General features: G+C 48.1%; 1 protein-coding gene across 2 annotated transcripts in view; it reads right to left on the bottom strand.

The window, feature by feature from the left end:
• The window catches only part of TMEM108 (transmembrane protein 108), a 381,103-nt gene that overhangs the window by 12,711 nt on the left and 346,275 nt on the right, over positions 1–22,117 (bottom strand). For both annotated transcript variants that reach the window (XM_007180919.2, XM_007180918.2), the window contains exon 4: positions 1,535–2,947. In XM_007180919.2, the coding sequence (XP_007180981.2) occupies positions 1,535–2,947 (1,413 nt within the window). The remainder of the gene's footprint in view (positions 1–1,534; positions 2,948–22,117) is intronic.

The following is a 22,117-nucleotide window of genomic DNA, read 5'->3' as shown; positions in this document are numbered from 1 at the left end:
TCGTTCCCCTTGAGATTGGGCTGAGACCATGGTGTGACGTGAGGCATTACAATCAACGGAGCTGACGCAGTGCAGGCTGCCCGGATGTGACCAAAGTGTCCAGAACAGAGCAACTGCCGCCTGCTCTGCTTTGTCACGGCAGGGCTTGTGCAACGTTGTGCTCCCTCTGGGGGAGCCGGCGTAAACTGGAGGCTGTCAGAGGGGCAGATTGGGGCAGGGCCAGGGCCAGGGCCAGGCGGCCCTGTGAAGAGACTCGAAGGAACAGGGATAAGCAGCTTGGAAAAGGAAAACCTGCACTTGAGAGCCATTTCATGTATCTCAGGGGTTGGTGGATGGACTTGTTTTTTGTATGGTTTCAGAGGGCACAGGTTAGGACCAAAGAGTGGGAATTACAAAGAGGCGAATTTCAGGCCCCCAGGAGAGCTGGAAACAACCCGATGGGTCACAGGAGAAGGGCCTGATGAGTGGGGAGCACAGGGGGTTTCTCACCCCTGGAAGGGCTGAGGGGGTGCCTGGATGATGGCCGTGTGGGTTGGGGAGTGGCGGGTACAGTAAGGATTCCTGTGGGGCCATCAGAGGAATGCTAAGAACTGAGGATCGAATACTCGGGGAAGACGTAAAGGAAGCCCTGGGTCCTGAGTGATTGCATCAGGTTCTTTATGGAGCTGTCGGTAGGGAATCCCCTCGACTCTTCATTAAAGGAGTGATGGGCAGCAGCAAGGAGGCGCTGGTGGCCTGGGGGAGCCCTTCCCCACATACCAGTGAGAGCAAAAGACAAAGACAAGGTCCACAAAGCATCAGCTCACACCACCCATGAACAAACCAAACAGGGGTGGGGGGGGGGAGGGACTGCTAAATTCACATGTAACTCTCAAGCCTCAATTTAGCTACAAGAACTCTGTTTTTATCAAGGCTAATAGAACTTCCCGCAAGATCAAAGCTTCATCTTTTCTTCTTTCTCAGGGGAAGACAGAGGAGGGGGAGGAAAAGAGGTGAGAGAGGAGAAGAACAGCAGGAAGGGCGATGGAAGGGAGGCGGGGAGGAAGGCGAGGGCTCTGCTACTCAGAAGCTGTAAGTTTGGAAGCACCAGTTTTCAGCCTGCGGTGTGTTGGTGCCGTGTCGCTACAGGAGAGAGCAGGCAGGGTAGTGTCACGACAAGAGCCCTGGGCTGGAAGACAGGTGCTCGGAGCTCACATCCCAGCCCTGCCTCTCAGTAACTCTGGGGTCCTGGGGGAACCATGTCCCCTCCCCAGCTTGGTGTTTCTTTCTGCAAATGCAGAGTCGGATTGGACCCCACAGCTCCTGGGAGTTGTGCATTTACCATCAGTGGGCATGTGAGCCATGGCCTGACCAGCCAAGGACCAGGGGTGGGGATAATCCATGATTCTTGTTCTACTACCTCCTTTCCCAGGATTCTGGGAAGTTTGCAGCCCACTTGGTGGGGGCTGCCCACATGTGGGGCAAAGGGATTCTAGGGATGGGCAAGCCAGTGTGGTGGGTGGGTGGGGGAGAAGGGAGAGGGTGAGGCACTTACAGCAGGAGGAGATGGGCACGCTGATGGCCAGGATCACCCAGGCGATGTCCATCTTGCTCAGGCAGATGGTGGCTCTGTGCTGGGGTTTGTCCCCTTCGGCCACATGGGAGATGTTCCCTGCTGTTCCAGGCTTCCAGGTCCCAGCGGGGACCAGACGGTTGAGGAAGTTTCCTGTGGCTGTGGACACCACTGTGGAGAGGGGACTGGGCACCCTGCCAGTCACGGTGGGCGTAAGGGTGGCCACAGCTTCCTCCTTGGCTAGGGAAACAGTGCTTTCTGAAACCCCGGGGGGGCGGGCCGGGGCCTGCGGGGCTGAGGATGTACCCTGAGGAAGCCCCTCGGAAGGGGCTGAGACACTGGCATCGAAGGCAGCCTGAATGGGCCCCATGGTGGCCGTGAAGACCCCAGAGCTGGCAGATGGAGGTCTGCTGGTGCCAGGGGTGACAGTAAGCCAGGAGTCACTGTGGCTGGGGCCGTCCTGTGGGTCACCGCGGGGGTGCTGAGAAGGCACTGGGGCAGGATGTGGACTGGCGGGGGTGCCTGAGGCTGCTGTGGTGGCCGGCTCCCCTCCTTGGCTGGTGAAGGTGGGACCACCCCCCTGGTCTGCTCTGGTAAGGCCGGGCTTGTCCTCCGCAGACACCAGGGGCGTGTTGGGTCGTACCCACGAGGTCCTGCTGGGCGCCAAGGTTGCGGCCACTGTCTGGGGCTGTGGAGAGGAGGAGTAACCCCAGAGCGGGTTCCTGGGGGTGAGGGTGGAGGGGTCAGGCTCCACAGACCCTGTGAAGTTGCCTTTGTAAATCTGAAAGATCTTCCCCAGGGGCCGCTTCTGCCCCAGATATGTGGAGCTCTGATTTCGTCCCCGCGGGCCTTCCTTCCTTCTGGAGTGACCGCTGGGTGCAGGCAGGACAGGGCGTGGTGAACTGCTGGCTCCCTTTCGGGAGGAGCCAGGGGGCCTGGGGGGCCTGCGTGGGGTAGCCCGGGAGGGGGCCGTGAGGGGACGGCTGGTAGCATCCCTTGGCTTTGTCAGCAGGATGGTGGGCACGGCCTGGCTCGGGGGGCGGCCCTCTGAATGGGAGGACGTGGTTGCCACGGCAGCAGGAAGTGGCCCTGTGGACAGGGGGCCTTCAGAATGGGGGGTGGTTGCCGTCGCCATGACGGTGGAGATGGTGTTTTTAGGAGGGTGTCCGCTTGGATCGGGTGTTGTCGTTGCCATGGAAGCTGCAGCCTGTGAGGAGGGGCCGTCGGGATGAGGGGTCAGTGCCACCACGGAGGAGCGTCTGGTAGAACTGAGGGGTGCTGTCACCATGGTGTCTGGGGTAGTGCCTGAGGGGAAGACTTGAAGAGATTCCCTGGGAGATGGTTCCTGGGCAGCAAATACCAGTGCTTCAGTCAGTGCCAAGGTCAGGAGGAAGCCTTGAGAGGGAGACAGAGAACAGAGAGGTGAAATGCCCAGGAGCAGCTTGGCCCTGGGCCTTCCTTACCCATGAAACTGAAACACCTGGGAACTCAAGGGAAACATCGGGAGCATCCCTGAGGTCCACACCCATCAGACACAGGACCATGGGGACTTGGGGAAGCTTCAGCAGGTGGGTGCCACCCAGCACCTGTCCCAGAGAGAACCCAGCCACAGGGGAAGCGGAGCCGGCTAAGCCAGCCAGGCCCGTCCTTTCCCAAATACCTCTGAAATGCCATGGCCCTCCGCCCAAGGGCAGCTGCTCAGAACAGGCTGGGGGTAGGGGCACGGAAGAAGACTTGTGGCCTCTGAGTGCCTGCTGGTCCTCTGCACCAGGGAGCAGTCAAGGCCAGCACGGCCACAAGGAAGCCAGCAGCTCTGTGTGAGCTGCCCTGAGCCAGAGTAGCGCCTGGGTGGGCAGAGCGGACCAGCGGCCACGCCTCTTCTGACTCTTCCATTTATGAACTAGACAAAGGCACAAACGACAGACCTCTGTTCATTCAGGCCCACCCACCAAACGATTAAGGAGGGTCTAGCCCCTCCTTGACCCTGGAGACACAAAAATGAACATGGCAGTCTCTGGCCCTGGGTGAGCTCATATAAATCCACAAATAATCCTAAAACAAGGCAGGGACGTCTCAGTGCCACCGGAGACTGACAGGCAGAAGGGGACAGGGGTTCAGAGGGTGACCAGATCTGGTGCCTATTAAGCACTTAGCACAGAGTCTGCAGGAGAAGTGCATTCCATGAACACCAGCTGGTTGTATGGTTGTTGTCATGTTAACTGCTTGTCCTATGTGCTCATGAGGCTGAACTCTGTGGAAAACCACTGGTGGTGCCCAGCCTTTTAGAGCAGGAGGAGCCCTTCTGAGCATTAGAAGGAAACCATGGACTTTGCATGATGGTGAGTGTGTGTGCTTTTAGTTCATTGAGAAAAATGCACAAGGACAAAAACCTATACATTTAAAAACTCTTCTAAATATGTATGGATTTTATTAATCACAACAGCATGTGCCTATCTTTAAAAATAACACCTCCTATCAATGTGAGACATAGGATCTATCCAGATTATAGACGGGAAGACTGGCCACCCCGTACAACACACAGGCTGGGAAGAGCTGCTCCGTATTGCCGAGGAGCGCCTGACAAACCTCTAAGGCCTGATTCTGTCCTGAGCACTCGCCCTGTTCATATGAGCCCCCTGCTGGGTCACTCGCATGCCCTTCCTTCAGCCCTGCTAGCCGCCCAGACAATGGTAGAGATGGGCCTCTGCCGGGTAACTCTCCTGGCGCCTCCCTCCCCGACCAGATTCCAGCAAGATGAATGGTCAAAGCAGGGGCCCTGGCAGTGATTCCTGGGAGCCTGGGGTGGTCAGCAAAGCTGACAGGGGACGTCTGGGGCCCTGGTGGGTTTCTGGAAGCAGAGAGGAGGAGTAGACCTCCTGACACTCCTTTGAAACAAGGATCACCACTGAGGCCTCCTCCAACTAGGGGAGGGTGGGGTGGACCAGTGTCCCCTCACCCTGCATGTCTAACTTAGTGGGTGGGGGAGGCTGAGGGACTGCAGACTGAGCAGAGACGGCAGCACCCACATCTCCAGGACCAACACTTTGCCCTAAGCGACCTAGTTTCTCTAAACTTTCATTCATAGTCTAGCCCATACACCAACAGTGTTTTCTCCTTCTCTGGGTCAATCCTAAAATCTGTTTAACGCTGAGCACCGGCTCTGGCCCTGTCTTTCACTCTCGATTTAACCCTCACAACCACTTGATGGGGCAGGAAGTTGAGGCTGAGGGAGATTAAGTAACGTGTTCAAAGCCCCTCAGTAGCAGAAGGGGTATTTGACACCCAGGCGTTCCTGGTCGCCCACCAGCAGTGAGGCAGGAGAAGAGGACGGAACGTCGCAGCCACAGAAGGAACAACGTGCTCGTGCGCTGACCGGTTCAGGGTTATTCCAGGTCCTTCCCGGCATTTTAGCACCACAGGGACAATCTACTCCTAGAGCTGGTGGTCGTGACTACTGAGGTTTTAAGGGACATTCCCTTATAAGCCTCTGTTTGGCTCACAAGCACCCTGGTTCACTCTAAGTGTTGAACACATCCCCCTCAAATCCGTATGTTGAAGCCCTGACCCTAGCACCTCAGAATGGGACTGTATGTTAGGCAGGGCCTTTGAAGAGCTGATTAAGGCAAAATGAAACCGTTGGCGTAGGTCCTAACCCAATCTGACTGGTATCCTTATAAGAAAAGGAGCTCAGGACACAGAGATGCCAGGAACGCCTGTACACAGGCAGGACACATGAAAGGCCGGCCACCTGCAACCCAAGAAGAGAGGCATCAGGGGACTCCAACCCTGCTGGCACCTGGATCTTGGGCTTCCAGTCTCCAGAACTGGGAGGAGAAAACTTTCTGCTGTTTAAGCCCCCCAGCCTGTGGTACCTTGTATGGCAGACTGAGCAGACTGATATACCTGTCACAACTTAGAGATTCCTGAAAAAGGAGAGGCGGACACTGGGGCTTGTGTGCAGGTGGTTTATTTTGGGAAGTGACCGTAGCGGACAGCGGCGGGGGTCTGAGATGAGTGAAACAGGGAAAGTCAATTCCAGCGCAGGTTATCAGCTGATCAGGGTGCCACTCAAATCCACTGGGGGTCTCTGAGGGGCTGAGCAGACACACGTCAAACTGTGAGAGGAGCACCTCCCACCAGCAGCTTTCCTTCCCACGGGCCCGGTGCTGCTCCACCCCACCCCTCCCGCCTCCTCCTCAAGGCCCAAGTGGCTGAGTCAGAGACGCCCTGGGCGGGGGCTGTCAGCTCACACCTGTGCCTGGCTGGAGGCTGCTGGAGTTAAAATTAAGAGCCCAGAGGATTTCTGGGGTGGAGCACAGATGTGTTCCATACAATCCAAGGCCCAAGACCAAGGACACTGCCGCCTTCTGGCAGTAGCGTCAGGGGCAGCGCAAAGCTTTCAGAGAGGACCTGATGGACCCCAGGGACAGGCCGGGGGTGGGAGAGGAGCAGCTTGGCCTCCAGGAGAACTTCTGCAGCCTCTAGAGGCAGAGGGCTTAACGCATCCTGGTCTTTAAAATACTCAGGGAAAGAAATTCCCCTGACTTTCCCACCACGAGCATTTCAGGGGCTAAAATCCTCCCAGCTGGGAACTATACGACAGGAGTGCTTCCTGCAAGACTAACAGTGGAAGTAAACATGTTTGCCCTTGCTGCGGCTCTTTTTAGTTGCCAGCATCCCCTGATGTTATTCTCTCTAGGAGGACCATTAGGGCAAATTACCTCTCAGCCCTTTCTTCTTCAGGCTTTAAAACTTCGGTACAATGAATGGATACTGCCATCCTGGGTGCAGAGGGCTTTCACCTGGAGGATGACATTTAGCTGTCACAGTGATAAGGGCACTAGAGGCAACTTAGTCCAATCCCCTCATTTCACAGGGGGGCAACGGAAGGAGTGAACTGACTTGTCCAGGAGCCCAGCTGGTTAGGGACACAGCCTGGATCATGGCCATTATTTCAAAGCAACTTTTCATTTGTATCATAAAAATTGCTACAACACTGCACTGTCCAAATGCCTCCTTCAACATCCACTGTCACCTTCACTATGGAAATCGTCTCTCCTCTTTGGCACAAAAGGTTAAGGACTGAATGCAAGGGCGCACACTGTCACAATAACTGTGCAAGGCCTTCAACCCAGGGCTCCCCTAACAGATGCAAATTTCCACTCCAGGCCCTTTGTGCTGGCCTGCGCACTCCCCTCCCCACAATCTGGGGCTACCGCCTCATTGCATATCATTTGCATAGATTTGCATAATAGGCTCTGGAGGCTCTAATTCCAAATATATAGGAGAGACTATAACTAAAATCTAACTTGACGTGTTTTAAATGTGGAACCGGTTTTTAATGCATGTCAGAATAAGGACAAGTGTAGGGGGTGGAAACCCACAGATTGATGGGTGCCCCGATATCACAGGGAGGCCTCCCCCTACCTAGAATTCCAATGCATACATGGTCCCAGGACCCAAGGGAAGGAAAAGCCTTCCTCCTTCTGTTTATTTGGTTGGCTGCCCACAGTCCATATTGGGCATGATATTTGCATCTGGCAAAGGCAAGGAGGGAATTGGTGAAGAGAGAAATGGCTAATCTGTACTGAGTGCTTCCTGCATGCCACATGCCGCTCCAAGGCTGAGCCTGTCCTGACACATTTAATCCTCATAACAACCTGATGAGGCAGGTACTATCATTAGCTCCCCACTGCAACTGAGGAAAAGCAGCACAGAGAGGCACAGGAAGCTGCCTCCTTCCACACAGCCAGGAACGGGGAGCTGAGATTTGAACCTGGCAGCCTGGCCCCGGAGTCCACACTCTCAACCGCGTTCACTCATCGCTCTGCTCTGCACATTCAAAAGCAGTGGTCCACTATCTTTTGGGAATTGATTTTCTATTACTGCTCTTTTGACTTTTCTTTCCTCTTACCTGTTTTCTTCTAGCTCCTTTTCAGGGCTCTATATTAACATTTATGTTCTTTTAACAAGTTAATCAATTAACTTTATTTTGCAAGTAACTAGGGGGAACTTGTAGTAGGACAATACAAAAGCTGGACATCCTTGCTCTAATTCTCTCCTTTTTTCCAATCCTGGCATTTCATGCACACCATTGTTTAACTAATTAAATTAATTGTATAACTTTTATCTTAAAATTGCTTACACACATGCACATTTATTACATGTATACGTTTTCCCTTGCACATATAAATAGAATCCTATCTCATTTTCCTTGTGATTTAAAATATCTGCTAAGTAGAGCTTCCCTCCCAGTTAAGTTAGGTTTCCACTGCCAGATATTCTTCCATTGCCTCTAAATCCTGTGACAGAACCACAGGAGTCTGAGAAGTCTTCTAAGCCATCCCCCATCACTAAGCAAGATGTCAGCATGGCCATCCCAGATGCTTGGTGTGGTGATTTAAAACTGGGTCTGCAAGTTCTCCAAAACTGCTCCCACCAAGAGGTGGAATCTGAACCTAGCTGGGCCTTTGTGACCTCCCTGATGAACAGAATGGGGAAGAAGTGACACCACGTGGTTTCTGAGGCCAGGGAAGAAAAGGTCATTCAGCCTCTGCAGGTTTCTCTTGGGGGCCTTCAGGCCCATGTAAAAAGTCCAGCCACCTCGACGCCAGCATGTGGAGAGACCGTGTGAAGAGCAACAGAAAGGCGTGAGGAGCCCCAGCTGTTTCAGCCCCAGCCAGGCATTGGACATGAGAGAGGCGGAGCCCAGGAGATGAGCCTGGTCCAGCCACTACTGGACCTCGACCACACAGACCCCAAGACAGAGTCACCTATCTGAGCCCAGTCAACCCGGACATTCATGAACAAAATAAACAATTGTTACTGCCTTACTCCACGTTTGGGTGGGGTTTGTTTTGCAGCAATAAGTAATTGGGATACTTGGGAATTTAGCTTCTGCATCCGATGCTTCAATGACAAAAAGAAAGAGAACCCATGCACATCAAGTCTGACCATCAGGGAGTCTTTTCTACGTGGGCAATAACATACCATCTTGCCAGGAAACAAGCTCTTTTCATTTCAAGATTATTGTCTTTTAATCGGAAGGAGTGCTAGGGTTCTCTGGTATCTAATTCGCTTTACAATGAGAAGGCTGAGCCCCAACAAAGTGGAATCCTTGCCCTGGGCCACACACTGCCCGGCCAGCCCCACTATGATGCACCAACCCACAGGGTTCTTTTTATATCACTGGGGTCCCGGTATTCTGGTGCTCCACCCTCCGTACTTCAGTGATCCCTTTTGTTTTAAAGATCAAAAACCTCCTCATTCCTAAGAGCATGGTTTCCCTCACTCAGAAATAAATATGCATCATTGACTTTAGGGTGAGCTGGGTGACTGCTCTGAAGAGGTACTCATGCCTGTGACCTTGGGCTTCTTTATGAAAGGGAGATTTTTTTCACAAAGAAAAAAAGGAGTTTTGGGTACATATCTTTGCTGCTACCCTCTTTCCAAGCAGCCACATTCCAAATGTTCTCTCCCATCAAGTCCTGCTGGGGACATGCCTCAGGTCACAGGGCTAAAGCACAGAGGGTTCTGCTTAGTTCTTAGAGATACCTGAGGCCATCACCTGGTGGGTTCCAGAAATGTCTGGAGATCACTGGTTTCACAGTTGGGCTGATGAGGTCCATGACTTCACTGGGAATTGTTACTCAGAGTACAATCTCTAGAACACATGCGAGCAAGAAAACCACGCGAGATGGGCCTGGGTGCCCCAGACACACCTATGAACTCACCTCGTGTCGCAACTCTGGGAGGCTGACAGATCACAGCTTCCTAACAAAAACATGTGCACGCATGTGTGAGTTCGCGCACGTGCGCACTCACACACACATGCACACAGAGACAAGCACTGTACAGGTCCTCTCCTGGGAACAGGAACTAGGGAAGAATGACAAATGTGAGTCCTCCCATCATCTCCATGCTAACATACAGTTAAGTCATTCATCTAAGGTCAGAGCGGCCACCATGTAGCAGTACCAGGATTTAAACCCAGGTTTCTCTGACCCTGGCTGCTCCAGAACCTAGGTACTGAGAAAGTTTTGATCCAGGAAAATGTCCTACGTGAGCTGGAGAACGCTTTATGAAGACAGGCAATGATATAACAATAGTAACGGCTGTGATGACCACAATTAAAAAACAAAAATTTCCTCCAAAGCGGAAACACTTGGTAACCACATCACCTTTTATCCTCAGCTTTTGCTTCTCTGCCTTAGTCATTCAGTTCCATTTAGGACAAGCATTTTCCAACTAGAACTCCTCCTGGGCCTTGAAGCCATTGTTAGGAGCCCCTCCTTCTGTGCCTGTAACCACTAAGCCTACCCCTGTTCTAGCCCCCATCTCTCTAAATGTCTAAATATCTGTTTCCCTGTCTGAACTCTAAGCTGCCAGAGGGCAAAGACTGTGTCTGGATCAATGATATTTCCCCATATCTAGTCCAGCACCTTAGCCACAACAAATCTTTGCTGAAGAATAAGAAACCCTCCTAAATATCCAAAATATAAGAACTCATACAACTCAATTAGCAACACCCCCCCAAATAATCCGATTAAAAAATTGGTAGAGGGTCTGAATAGATATTTTTCCAAAGAAGACATCCAGACGGCCAACAGGTACATGAAAAGGTGCTCAATATCACTAATCATCAGAGAAATGCAAATCAAAACCACAATGAGATATCACCTCACACCCATTAGAATGACTATTATCAAAAAGATAAGAGATAACAAGTGTTAGTGAGGATGTCGAGAAAAGGAAACTCTTGTGCACTGTTGGCGGGAATGTAAGTTGGTACAGCCAATATGAAAAACAGGATGGAGGTTTCTCAAAAAATTAAAAATAGAACTAATATATTATTTAGCAATTCCACTTCTGAGCACATTTCTGAAGGAAACAAAAATCACTATCTTGAAGAGATATTTGCATCCCCATGTTCACTGCAGCATAATTTACAATAGCCAAGCCATGGAAACAAGCTAAGTTTCTACTGATGGATAAATGGATAAAGAAAATGTGGTATTACACACACACACACACACACACACACACACACACACACACACACAGAAAAATATTACTCAGCCACAAAAAAGAAGGAAATGCTCCCATTTGCAACAACATGGATGGACCTTGAGGGAATTAATGCTAACTGAAATAAGACAGACAGAGAAAGACAAATACCATATGATCTCATTTATATGTGGAATCTAAAATAAAAATCAAACTCACAGAAACAGAGAACACATTGGTGGTTACCAGAGGTGGGCAATAGAGGGTGGGGGAAATGCGGGAAGGTGGTCAAAATGTACAAACTTCCAGTTACAATAAATAAGTTCTGGGCATAAGGCACAGCATGTTGCCTACAGGTCACAATACTTATTGTATATTTGAAAGTTGCTGAGAGTAGATCTTAAAAGTTTTAATCACACAAAAAATGTATACCTATGTGAGGTGACTGATGTTAACTAAACTTATTGTGGTGATCATTTCACAATATACACACATATCAAATCATTATGATGTAATACAACGTTATATGTCAATTATATCTAAATAAAACTGGAAAAAAACCCTCTTCTAAATCAATCACTAGCCAGCTTGTATTTCCAAAAATAACCACTGTAACACACCCCAACCAGCTTACTCTTTTTCTAAATGCGACTTCAGCACTCCTACTGAAAGATTAGGTCTGTGTTCCATCCCCTGGAATCTGGGCGGGTTTGTGACTATGGCTGAAGTGATGCTACGTGACTTCTGAGGCCAGGTCATAAAAGATGGTACAGCTTCTTCCTAGTCCTTACTCTTGGGTGTTACTCTCAGAAGTCAGCCGCCATGCTGTGAGGAAGTCTGAGTAGTCCACCGAGGGGCCCATGTGGAAAGGAGCTGAGGCCCCAGGCCTTCATTCAGTCCCAGCTGAACTTCCAGATGAAGCCAACAGCGACCTGCTAGCCAGGGGAGTGAGCCTTCTTCAGCCCCACTCGAGCTACCCTAGCCGAGCCTGGGTGGAGCAGAGACAAGTGATCCCTGCCCGAACTAAAGATTTATGAGCAAAATGAATGATTACTGTTGTTTTAAGTTTTGAGGTGGTTTGTTAGGCAGTAATAGTAACTTGAATATCATCTTTGTAGAAGTGAAATTAAAGTTCTTTCAGTGACCATTCTGGATTTAAGCATCAGGGTTTTTAAGTGCTGGAGCTCAACAGGCATATCTTGACCTGGGTTCCCTTACTGTCCTCTCCTCGCCAGACTCAAGGAAAGGGAAACATCTCACTTCTGGGCTCTTTCTACAGCATCATGATTTCTCTGATCTACAGCTACAAGTTCCCCTAAAGAAAGGAATGAATAAATGCATACGAGCAGTGGCATGAAGCTCCTGGCACGCATGTACTTTGTGGGCTGGGGGCACAGATGGAATAAAGGTGGAGACTAGTATAAGGTGACCACATATTGAAGACATGAGTTCAATATGCATATGTATGTGGTATATGATGCCTACATATTGAAGACATGACCATTTCCTTCAAGGGGCTGCCATTCTAGAAGGGAAGAAAATCAGCTGTGACAGGGGAACAAACCTACACACCAAAGATGTTCTCTCAAAGACTTTCTCCAAACAACGAAAATCAGAATTAGACGGATGAAAAGGTCAGCTCAGCTTCTAATAAAATAACAGGATCATTTATATTCAGGTAACATCTCACTGACATAATGCAAAAGAACACAAATGCACCAGTCCAGACTGCTTTGTACTCTCCCAAACTAAACGGAAAAGACTCATAAAAATGTCCCCTGCTTTACAGGAGAGAACCTGACAGACATTACCTCAAGTCATGGTGACAGTATGCACCCTGGATATAAAGATAGCACATTACCTCTGTAGCTTTCCTTCCCCAAACCTATATCCCCAGTCTAACCATAAGAAAAACATCTGAAAAATCCCAATTGAGGGACATTCCACAAAATAGCTGACCAGTACTCCTCATCAAGGTCATCAAAAATAAGGAAAGTCTGAGAAACTCACAGCCAAAAGTGCCTAAGGAGACATGACAACTAAACATAATGTGGAATCCTGGCTGAGGTCCTGGAACAGAAAAAGGACATTGGGGAAAAATGAAGGAAATGTGAATAAAGTATGGACTTCAGTTAATAATAATGTATCAATACTAGCTCATTAATTGTGACAGTGGACACTAGTAATGTAAGATGCTGATTACAGGGGGAACTAGGTGCAGGCTATATAGGAGCTCTCTGCTTTACCTTTGCAATTTTCCTGTAAAAACTACTCTGAGATTAAAAAAAAGTTCCACGGAGGTCAGACAGCAGGGACAGTGTGAGGGTGGGTCCTGGAAGGAGGTTTGTGGGCAACTTTCCCAGCACCCTGGTGTGAGATCACGTGCCCACAGACACATTTTGGAGTCCACTCAGAGAGAGGGGAATGACTATTGGTGCCTCTGTATATATTCCCTCTGGTTCTCACCATTTAAAGTGTTCTCATTCAGAGTGTGGAGTTTGGAGGTGAAATCGTCAGGGAGACTGACAGCTTGAACACATAGGTTTTTAACCTGTTCAAATTCCAACAGAGGATTCAGTTTATGTTACATGCCACACATGTAATATAAACACTCTTGACCAAGGAAGCAGGCTGCATGAAAATCAAAGCTTATGTATCATTACCACGGGGCTACATTGCCCCACCGTCTAAACATGAAAGGTATGAGGTGTTGGATACAGACGGATACCCAACCTATCAAAGTTTCTGCCCATACCCCTTTTCTGCTGGGTGACCATGTATCCATCTCCAAAAACCCAACCTGACTGTCACCTTGTCTTGACGAGATCATAGTTCCTCAATTCGTCCAGTTGGAAGTGGTGGCTCCCTGCCCAGTGCTCCCAGGGCACTCTGCTCCCGTTCATATGTGGCCCTTCTCCCCACACAGCCCTTCAGCCAAGGGCGTGGTGGGAGGGCAGGGATGGACCTGGGGTTAGTGGGATTTAGGTCCATTCTGGCTCTGGAACTTCCTAGTGGTGGGACCTCAGGCAGATTAGTTCAGCTTTGTTCTCCTCTCTGTACGGAAGGAAGATAATGCCTAACTTCAGGGTGCTTTCAGGGGTGGGAACAGGACACGAAGAGGCACAGAGGCCCCACACATGGCCTGGATGCAACAGGTGGAAACTGTTGTTTTAGCTTCTGCTACATTTAGGTCAGTCCCCTGGGGCCATGAGCTTCTTCAGCATCTGGAGCCCCAGAACTTAGTTCACTGTCTGACTCATACTAGAAGCACAACAATGTTTTCTGAAAAAGATGTGAGGATGAAAGAAGACTTAGAGAATTCCATGCATTTGAGGTATTTGCAGCTGAATGCTTGCCACAAAATTATAATGTTTATTTCAAAGACAATATCAACAAAAGAATACAGTAAGCAATGTGAGTCCTGTGTGTGTGTGTGTGTGTGCATCTTGTTTTCACTTTGCTTGTTTTAATGATTAATATTAATAGGTTCAAATGAACACAAATCCCATAAGACAGGGAGGCAGGAGAAGGCTGAGGTGGATGAAACCAGCTTCCTGCAGATCCCTGCCACGACCCCTCTCACAACCACACCCGCCACTGCCAGTTCCATTCCTCATTACCTAAGCAAATCGGCCTTCATTGTCCTTCCAAAGTTCTAACGGCTTGTGTGAGAGCATTTGTCAGGATTCGGGGTTTACAGACAAGTCCCAGATTTGACTTGCTAACTCAAGGTGTGTGCTCTCGGGAGGTTTGGATGAAACCAGAAAGGAAGCAGGACAAACAGGAGGACTTGTATTGGGCGGCCGCTGGCAGGGCAGCCCATGGAGGGCCCGGTGTACCCTAGACAGCCATGGTGTCTCTGAACCTGTGGCTCCTACAAACCCAATAAAATGACTCCCCCAGAGCCTTTAGCCCTACAGCCTGGGGTCCGGTCCAGTGGGCGCCTCAGCAACTATAATAGGATCTCTCGGACCCTGAGGAAGCCCTGGGGAGTCCCAGGACCTGCCTAAAGAGGCTGAGGTACCTGCCTGAGCACATGGGCATCTGACTATCCTCAGCTCAGAATTCTCTAAAGCCAGGAGGAGAAGAAAAAGACAGAGTCCAGGCCTGATCACGCCTAAGAGTCACTCACCTGAAAAGGGCACTGGGGCTTTCGACCTGACATCCTCTTGGGCTTGCTGACAGTCTGAAGTGTCATCTCTCAGCACGTGCCCCTCCTCACAAAAGAGTTTGCGAAGAGAGAAGAGGACAGGAGGAGGGAGGAGGCTGGCAGGGAGGTAGCAGGGATGGTGGCAAGGTGCCTGGGGGGAGGGGCAGGCAGGCTGGGGCGACTGGGGAGGGGGTGACGTCAAGAAGAGTGCCTGCTCTCTCCGGCACTGGCTCCGCTGCTCCTGAGCCCATGGCTGCTCGGTATTCTGGCCCGGGTCCTGTCGGGCAGGGTGCAGGCCGGCTGGCACTGCTCTCCTCGGTTGTCAAAGGTTCACCACCTGTTCCAGTTTGCCTGGAACAAAACGGCTCAGGCATCACAGTTGTGCATCCTTGTGAAACTGTCTAATTTCCCATTTCAAGGCAGGATGCCCATACTCCAAGGTATAATTTAGGTTTGGGGCACGAGTTAGATTTCACAATTGAATTCTGAAAGTCAGCCCTCCAGGCTGTGCATGCTTGGGGATGAAAGCTTTCCTCCTACCTCATCTCTCCTTCTCCCCAGTACCAATACTGATACTGTCACTAATTCTAAATCTCCATTTATTGAGCACATACTATGTGCCAGGCACTCTACTAAGAAATTTTTATATGTCATCTTACTCAAACTTCACAAAACCCTGTGAGATAAAAAAGAACAAATCTCAACCCATGTCCTATATAATTATAAGGGTACTTGCTACTCACCCTCCACCTCTTTATTATTCTCTTTTGGACTATAAATTTGTGAATTTAGGTAACTGAATAGTTCAGTGTGGACTTGGAGGTAGTTTTTTGGAGGAAAAAATAATAAAATCATCTTGTCCATATCAAGCCAAGGAGGTGAGAACACAGAACAAGTAGAGAACGGAAGGTGGGCTGTAATCCAGGACTATGTTGGATGGAGCAGATTTTATGGACAGCAGCTTGCAGGGAACCCACAAAAGCTGAAGGAACCCAGGAAGGCTTCCTGGAGGAAAACCCAGAGCCTCTTACTATCATTCCACCATTCATCCATTTCTTCATTCACATGTTCAGCAAACATCTACTGAGGGCTGAGTGTGGCTCTGTGTTTCTTGGGTAAACTGGCATCCTGGTCTCAGCCATGGAGATGGCTGTCATTACCCATTCCCCACCATGGGTAATAAAATGCATCTTGGCAGAGAAAATTCTGGCAAATTCTGAAAAGATAAGTTTATCTACAGGTGGGAAACACTTTATAGGGTGCTAATGTTCAGAATAAGAACATATATTTATTAAGCATATTATATTTGTGAGTATTTCACGCCTGCAAACTAATTTAATACTCATTAAATTTTGCGAGGTGGGTCTCATTCTCTAAAACTGAGGTTCAGAGAGGTTAAAGGATTTATTCAAGGTCACACATTCAAGGGGGACCCATGATACACACGTAATATATCTGTTGTTCTCTACCTTCCTTCTCTTTTTCTATTTTCAGTGGACACTGCCAGCTGCAAAAGCCCTTGAGTGGTAACACTTGCTTACTTTTGCTCCCAGCGAGCTCACCACCTGATCAAAGGACTCCTAGCTTCAGCAGGCCTTGGAGAGGACAAGTGGGTGGTTATGCTGCGTCGGACTCTCAAAGGCTGTTCCACTCTGGTCCGGCTCCACTCCAGGCACACAGTTCAAACCCTGCCTCTGATCTGAACCCAAAAAAATAAGGTCAGGATCGAAAGTGAGGTACATCTCTCAAAGGCTCCGATCCTCAGGTCAATACTGTGGGTGGCGTGGGGACCGCCATCAAAGCCCCACTTGGGATGTTGTCTTTTGTAGACACCCTGCTTAGTAGGAGAAAGGAAGCTGCCCCTACCTCCTAGGCAGGGGGAGAAGGGGAGATGGTTTCTTGCCACTGAAATTTCCTTAGCTGTTCTCTCCCTCACTCCAGCCACTGCAGCCAACAAGCCAGGTACCCAAAGCACACAGGGAAATGTGGCCCCCAAACGTAGTCCAGATTTTAGAATCTAGAACATACAGTGTTTGAATACTACAGATCTAGGAACAGGACAGTTGGTAATAAAGGGTGTTTAAGTTCTATTCTTTACCTCTCTCCTCTTTCCTGGAGAGGTATGGAGAGAACACAGACACTGGAACCAAACAGAACTATGTGTAAACTCACTAATTGTATGGCCTTGCATCAGTTTCCCACACAAGCTGGCTATGTTGGGAATCTGTCCCATGATTTCCATTCACCATGGTGCTCTCTTGTTGGTTCTTTAGATCTTGCACTGAGCTGGTATAGTGAACACTGTGGTGCACCACCCAGATTCCTCCTTCTGCCCCCAACAAGGAGGTCTTCATTCCATCTCTGCTAGGAGTGTTAGCAGCTGAGGATACACAGCCGAGTTTCTCTTTAGGAATTGCTCTCAGGTCAAGGTGACACCTCCTTCCTGGGAAACCTGCATCCAGTGACTTGTTCATGTGGGGTTAAAAGGACTGGTCCCCTTGCCTCAATTTGGGAGGACCACCCCAGCTTGGGAGTTCTCCTTGGGGTTGGCTGAGGCCTTTGGTGTGACTACATCGCAGCCCCACTTCTTTCCATGCCCTTACTCTCCTAATGGTGGTTTGTTTTTATTTTCCATTAATTAATTAATTAATTAATTTTTGGCTCCACTTGGGTCTTTGTTGCTGCACGCGGGTTTCCCACTGTGGTGGTTTCTCCCGTCGCGGAGCACAGTTTCCAGGCGCGCGGGCCTCAGTAGTTGTGGCTCGCTGGCTTCAGTAGTTGTGGCTCATGGGCTCCAGAGCACAGGCTCAGTAGTTGTGGCACATGGGCCCAGTTGCGCCGCGGCATGTGGGATCCTCCCGGACCAGGGATCGAACCCGTGTCCTCTGCATTGGCAAGTGGACTCCTAACCACTGTTCCACCAGGGAAGCCCTCCAAAAGATGTTGTATGCAAATCTGCAGCTCATAGTCTGTTTCCTGGGATCTAGGTCTGCAGTAAACAGTATCCAATCAAGGCTGATGATGATTCTTCCTTTTAATCATCCCTTTCCTGTGCTTTACTCCACCACATTCTTTCCATTTCATGTGACACCCCTTTAGATTCACCGATTCTAAGTAGCCTCTCTCAGTGTACCCCTTCCTGGTTTCAGTCACCCTAATCGTGAATGACACTATAAATGATAGTATGTAAGACCTTTATTCTCGTCATTATGTATTTTCTCACATCTTTCTATTAGCCTGGGAGCAACCTGAGGATAGACAATTTCAAATTTAATTTTAAAATATTCCCTCTCACCCACTTGCATACAGTGGTGGTTAGAGGCTACCTGATCCTACTGGCTGGATGTTTGACAAAACCTTCCTCTCTGTCTCATTTAATTCATTCAGCACACATTTACTGGGTGCCCTATCAGAGCTAAGCATGGTCTGTGTTATGGGGACGCACAAAGATAATGTTTCCTCCCTACACTGTGGGTAAGCAGGAGGGCCCTGTGGAAATGTAACTGACCCTGAAGCCAGACTACCAAGCTTCAGCCCCGCTGCCCCCATTTTCTAGCTCAGTGGCCGTGGGCAAGTTACTTAAGCTCACTGTGCCTTAGCTTCCTTACCTGTAAAATGAGATTAATAACACTGTCTACCTCCTAGGATTATTGTGAGGATTAAATGAGTTAATATATAAGGGTTTATAACCTTGTCTAGTACACAGTAAGCACGCTCTAAGTCTACACCACCCAATATGGTAGCCACTGGCTACATGTGGCTACTGAGCACTCCACGTGTGGTTAGTTCAAGTTGAAATGTGCTATAAGTGTAAAATACATACGTAATTTTGAAGACTTAGTACAAAAAATGTAGAATATCCCATTAATATTTATTTTGGTATTGATTACATGCTGAAATGATAATATTTTGGATATATTTGATTAAATAAAATACACTGTTAAAATTAATTTCATCATTTTTATTAACGTAGCTAGTATAAAATTTAAAATTGTATATGTAGGTCACATTTCTACTGGACAATAGTGATCTAAGTCTTTCCTGTAAAAATAACAATGAAAGCAGAATATAACAGGTACCATGATAGAGGCATAGGTGCCGCCAGAGGAGCTACTCTAAGTGTGGACCACCAGCAGCAGCAGCATCACCTGGGAACTTGCTAGAAATAGAGACTCTTGGGTCTCCATTCCAGACCTACTGAATCAGAAACTCAGGCAACAGCCTAGGCAATCTGGTTTTTTTTTAAAATAAAACCTCCAGGTGATTCCAATATCACCAAAGTTTTTGAAAGGTACTGCCCGAAGGAAGTGCAGAGGAATCAGTGGAGGAGACCATGTCGTCCACAGGATAGTAAGGGAGAAAAGGTAGGTGCAGAGGCCACCCAGAAAATGGTCCAGGAAGTTAGTAAATTTGAAATAAAAATAGTCAGGTGAGCTACAGCAATGCTTCATTCCGCTCTGCTTGGCTCCTTCAGATGCTGCTTTTTCTGGAAACAATGCCCTCTGGCCTGGCTGGGTTCCTCGTCCTCTGTACCTTAACATAAAGTGAGCCAAAAACAAATGGAATCTGAGCTGTCTGCCAGCAGTGAAATTAATTTGCATTTGTAAAGCACAACCTCAAATGGTGGTTGTTATTCCCTGGGTTGTGGATGTGGAGCTGACTGCGTAGCCCAGGTTCAGAAACAGACTGCAAGAGAGAAGCAGCAGCTCCAGAGTCAGCCCGTAACAAGTGGGTCAGCTTCTACATACAGCCACTTCCCGAGAGCACCATAAGCCAGTGGAGGATTAGGGGTGGCTGCAGTGATCCTTTTCCATTAGGAAAATATTCTACGCTGACTTCATGATTTTGCACTTTGGATTTGTGGTCTTTATTTTCTCCCGGGCTCCTACCAAATGAATGCCTTTCAATTGATGAAGTCCAAATTCTGCTATTAGTCTTCAGTGGGGTTGTACAGAGGGTTGCCAGTCCAGAGATGTCCATGATTGTGGTGTGGGTAGGACCCACTGTGAATTAAAGGACTTGCCAAGCTCGTGCCGCATTTCTTTCCCTAGGAGAGTGGGACGGGAAAGCTGGGAAGAAGGGGCTGCATGGGGCAGCATCACTGTGGAGGAGGCTGCAGGTATATAACAAACACATCTTTATATGGAAGCCTGTCTTTGCTCTCTGCCCCCCAGGTTGCATTTTATTTACAGCTTGTGTACTCACAGCCATCTCAAAATGATGATACCACCTTCACTCACTGTGAATTATGATGCAGAAGTTTTGGGCCAGCAGCTGGGTTTCCATTAAACAATTTCCTGGAAATAGCTTTGGTTCTGGGGCTCTCAACCACCATGGGAAGGGCAAGCACCAGAACACCAACAGTGACAGGTACATCAGGTTTACTGGCAGTAACCTATAATATTAACAGTAAAAGTGATAGCAGTAACAGTGCTGGTGGCGGTAGTAATGCTCAGATAGGTATTGTTTATTTGGTCTTACTATGTTCCAGGTACTAGGTTATGTGTTTTACTACTGTGCTAGATTATATCTTCCAAACATGACTACACCAAAATATCTCACCCCACAGGTTCTTCCTACAATGTCATATTGACATTCATTTAGAGATAGCGTCTATGTTCCCTCCCCCTGCATCTGGGCAGACCTGTGACACTATGAGTTCTAAGTGCCACTATGAGCTCATGAAAGGTGACCTGTAATAAGTTTGGTCTGGTTTCCAGACCAGAACCCACAGCTGGCAAACAAAGAACTGGGGCAGGCAGAGTGTGTTCAATTGTCTCCATTTCTCCAGGGTTCCTGCACTATAGGACAGAGACTTATCCTGTTTATAACCACCCTGGAGGGCTAACTTGACTCTATCTTCTCATTATCAAATACTCTTCCCTCTTTCACTGCTCCCTTTGGAGTGATTCAGGGAGACATTTGTTTCTTTCTGTTTAAAATTAACTTTATTAAAGTTGATTTATATGCAATAAAACCCACACATTGTAAGTGTACAGATGGATGAGTTTTGACAAGTGTACACCCTTGTTTAGCCACTACCATAATCAAGATATAGAACATTCCCATCTCTCTAGAAAGTTCCCTCCTGTCCCTTTGCAGTCAGATCTCCCCTACACCCACTCCAGGCAACCAACGATCTGATTTCCATCACTATAGGTTTGTTTCATCTGTTCTAGATTTTCACATAAGTGAATTTAGATAGAATCTTTTGTGTCTGACTTTCACTTGGTGTAAATTCTGTGAAATGTATCCACTTGCTGCCTGTCTCAGTGGTTTTCTCCTTCTTCATTGCTGAGTAGTATTCCATCACATGGCTACGCCCCAATTCGTATCTTCATTCATCTGCTGATAAACATTTGGGTTGTTTCCAATTTAGGACGATCATAAATAAAGCTGCTATGAACACTTGTTTACAAGTCTTTGCATGGACCTGTTTTCATTTCTCTTGGGTAAATACCTAGGAGTAGAACTGCTGGGACATACGGTAAGTGTATATTTAACTTTGTTAAAAACTGCCAAACTGTTTTCCAAAGTGGTTTACCATTTTACATTTTTGTTTTAAAATTTAATTATGTTCATTGACAGACTGATTGTTTAGGTAATGAAGTACACTGGCATGATCCCAAAGTCAAAATGCGTATAATCAATACAGTGAAGAGTCTGCCTCCCAGTTCCAATGCACCTCAAGCTGAATGGTGTTACCAGTTCATGATGGATCTTTCAAGAGATGATTGAAACATTCACAAGCAAACACTTAACTACATTTTCCCTTTTCACTCTTTATACTGATGGGTGGGTAATGCATACACCTTGATTTCTCACTTAATAATATACCTTGGATACTGTTAGAGAGTCATTTTCCAGTTTCCTGAGGAACTCTATACCCATTAGGTGCTCTGTAAGAAAAGGGTTCCTAAATAAACTTGGGAAAATGCTGTATACTTCAGCTACCTCTCAGAAATTCACAGTGCATGTTAGCTTATTAAAGGCTCTAAGAAGTCCTCTGATTAAAAAGCAGAGTTTCCATAATGATTTGACCTGAGAATCTTTTTCTTTCCAGCAATACGTATTTAACATTTTGCAGGAGTAGAATTCTGCAGAAAACTCTTGGGGAAGCATTTGTCTAGACCAAACTAGTAAACATTTTGGGCTTTGAGGACACCCAATCCAGCTATTGCCATGTGAAAGCAGACACAGACAAGATGTAAATGAACAGGTGTAGCTGTGATTCAATAAAACTTTATTTACAAAAAGAGGCAGAAGACTGTAGTTTGCCAACTCCTGCTCTAGAGTACGGTAGGACTTGAGATGGAAAGGTTTCCAGTTAACTTTTTTTTTTTTGGCTGTGCTGAATGGCTTGTAGGATCTTAGTTCCCCGACCAGGAATTGAACCCAGGCCCTTGGCA

Source organism: Balaenoptera acutorostrata, chromosome 4, assembly GCF_949987535.1.
Source record: "Balaenoptera acutorostrata chromosome 4, mBalAcu1.1, whole genome shotgun sequence".
Lineage (NCBI taxonomy): Eukaryota > Metazoa > Chordata > Mammalia > Artiodactyla > Balaenopteridae > Balaenoptera > Balaenoptera acutorostrata.
The sequence above is the reverse complement of the archived record's forward strand: the minus strand, read 5'-3'. Positions and strand labels throughout refer to the sequence as shown.